Below are 386 nucleotides of genomic sequence, written 5' to 3' on the forward strand. Positions count from 1 at the left end.
AACACCTGCAGCAGCAGCAGCAGCAGCAGCAGCAGCAGCATGAGCAGCAGCAGAAGAACAAGCAGCAACAGCGGCAGCAGCAGCAGCAGCGACAGGGGTAGCACAAGCAGCAACATCAGTGGGGATAGCAGCACAAATAGCAGCAACAGCAGCGCCACCAGCAACAGCAGCAGCAGCAGGAGCAGCAGCAGCAGGGGCAGCAGCAGCAGCAGCAGCAGCACGCTGGCAGAAACAGCAGCAGGGGCAGCATCAGTTCTAACATCAGCCCAGCAGCAACAGCAGCAGCAGCAGCAGCAGCAGGAGTAGCAGCAGCAGCAGCAGCAGCAGCAGCAGCAGCAGCATACCTGCATGGCTCTGTGCATATCTATTTGGGGTGTACATACACC

At 59.3% G+C, this 386-nt stretch overlaps 1 protein-coding gene across 1 annotated transcript; it reads left to right on the forward strand.

Annotated features, from left to right (window-relative positions):
* Positions 1 to 39: 39 nt before the first annotated feature.
* Positions 40 to 306, forward strand: EMH_0000450 (uncharacterized protein; the record flags this gene model as incomplete). Its single annotated transcript, XM_013494853.1, has 1 exon — positions 40 to 306. One exon carries the CDS (start codon positions 40 to 42, stop codon positions 304 to 306), a length of 267 nt encoding a protein of 88 aa, XP_013350307.1.
* Positions 307 to 386: the final 80 nt, after the last annotated feature.

This window comes from Eimeria mitis, genomic scaffold, assembly GCF_000499745.2.
Source record: "Eimeria mitis Houghton genomic scaffold, Emh_scaff13084, whole genome shotgun sequence".
Classification (NCBI taxonomy): domain Eukaryota; phylum Apicomplexa; class Conoidasida; order Eucoccidiorida; family Eimeriidae; genus Eimeria; species Eimeria mitis.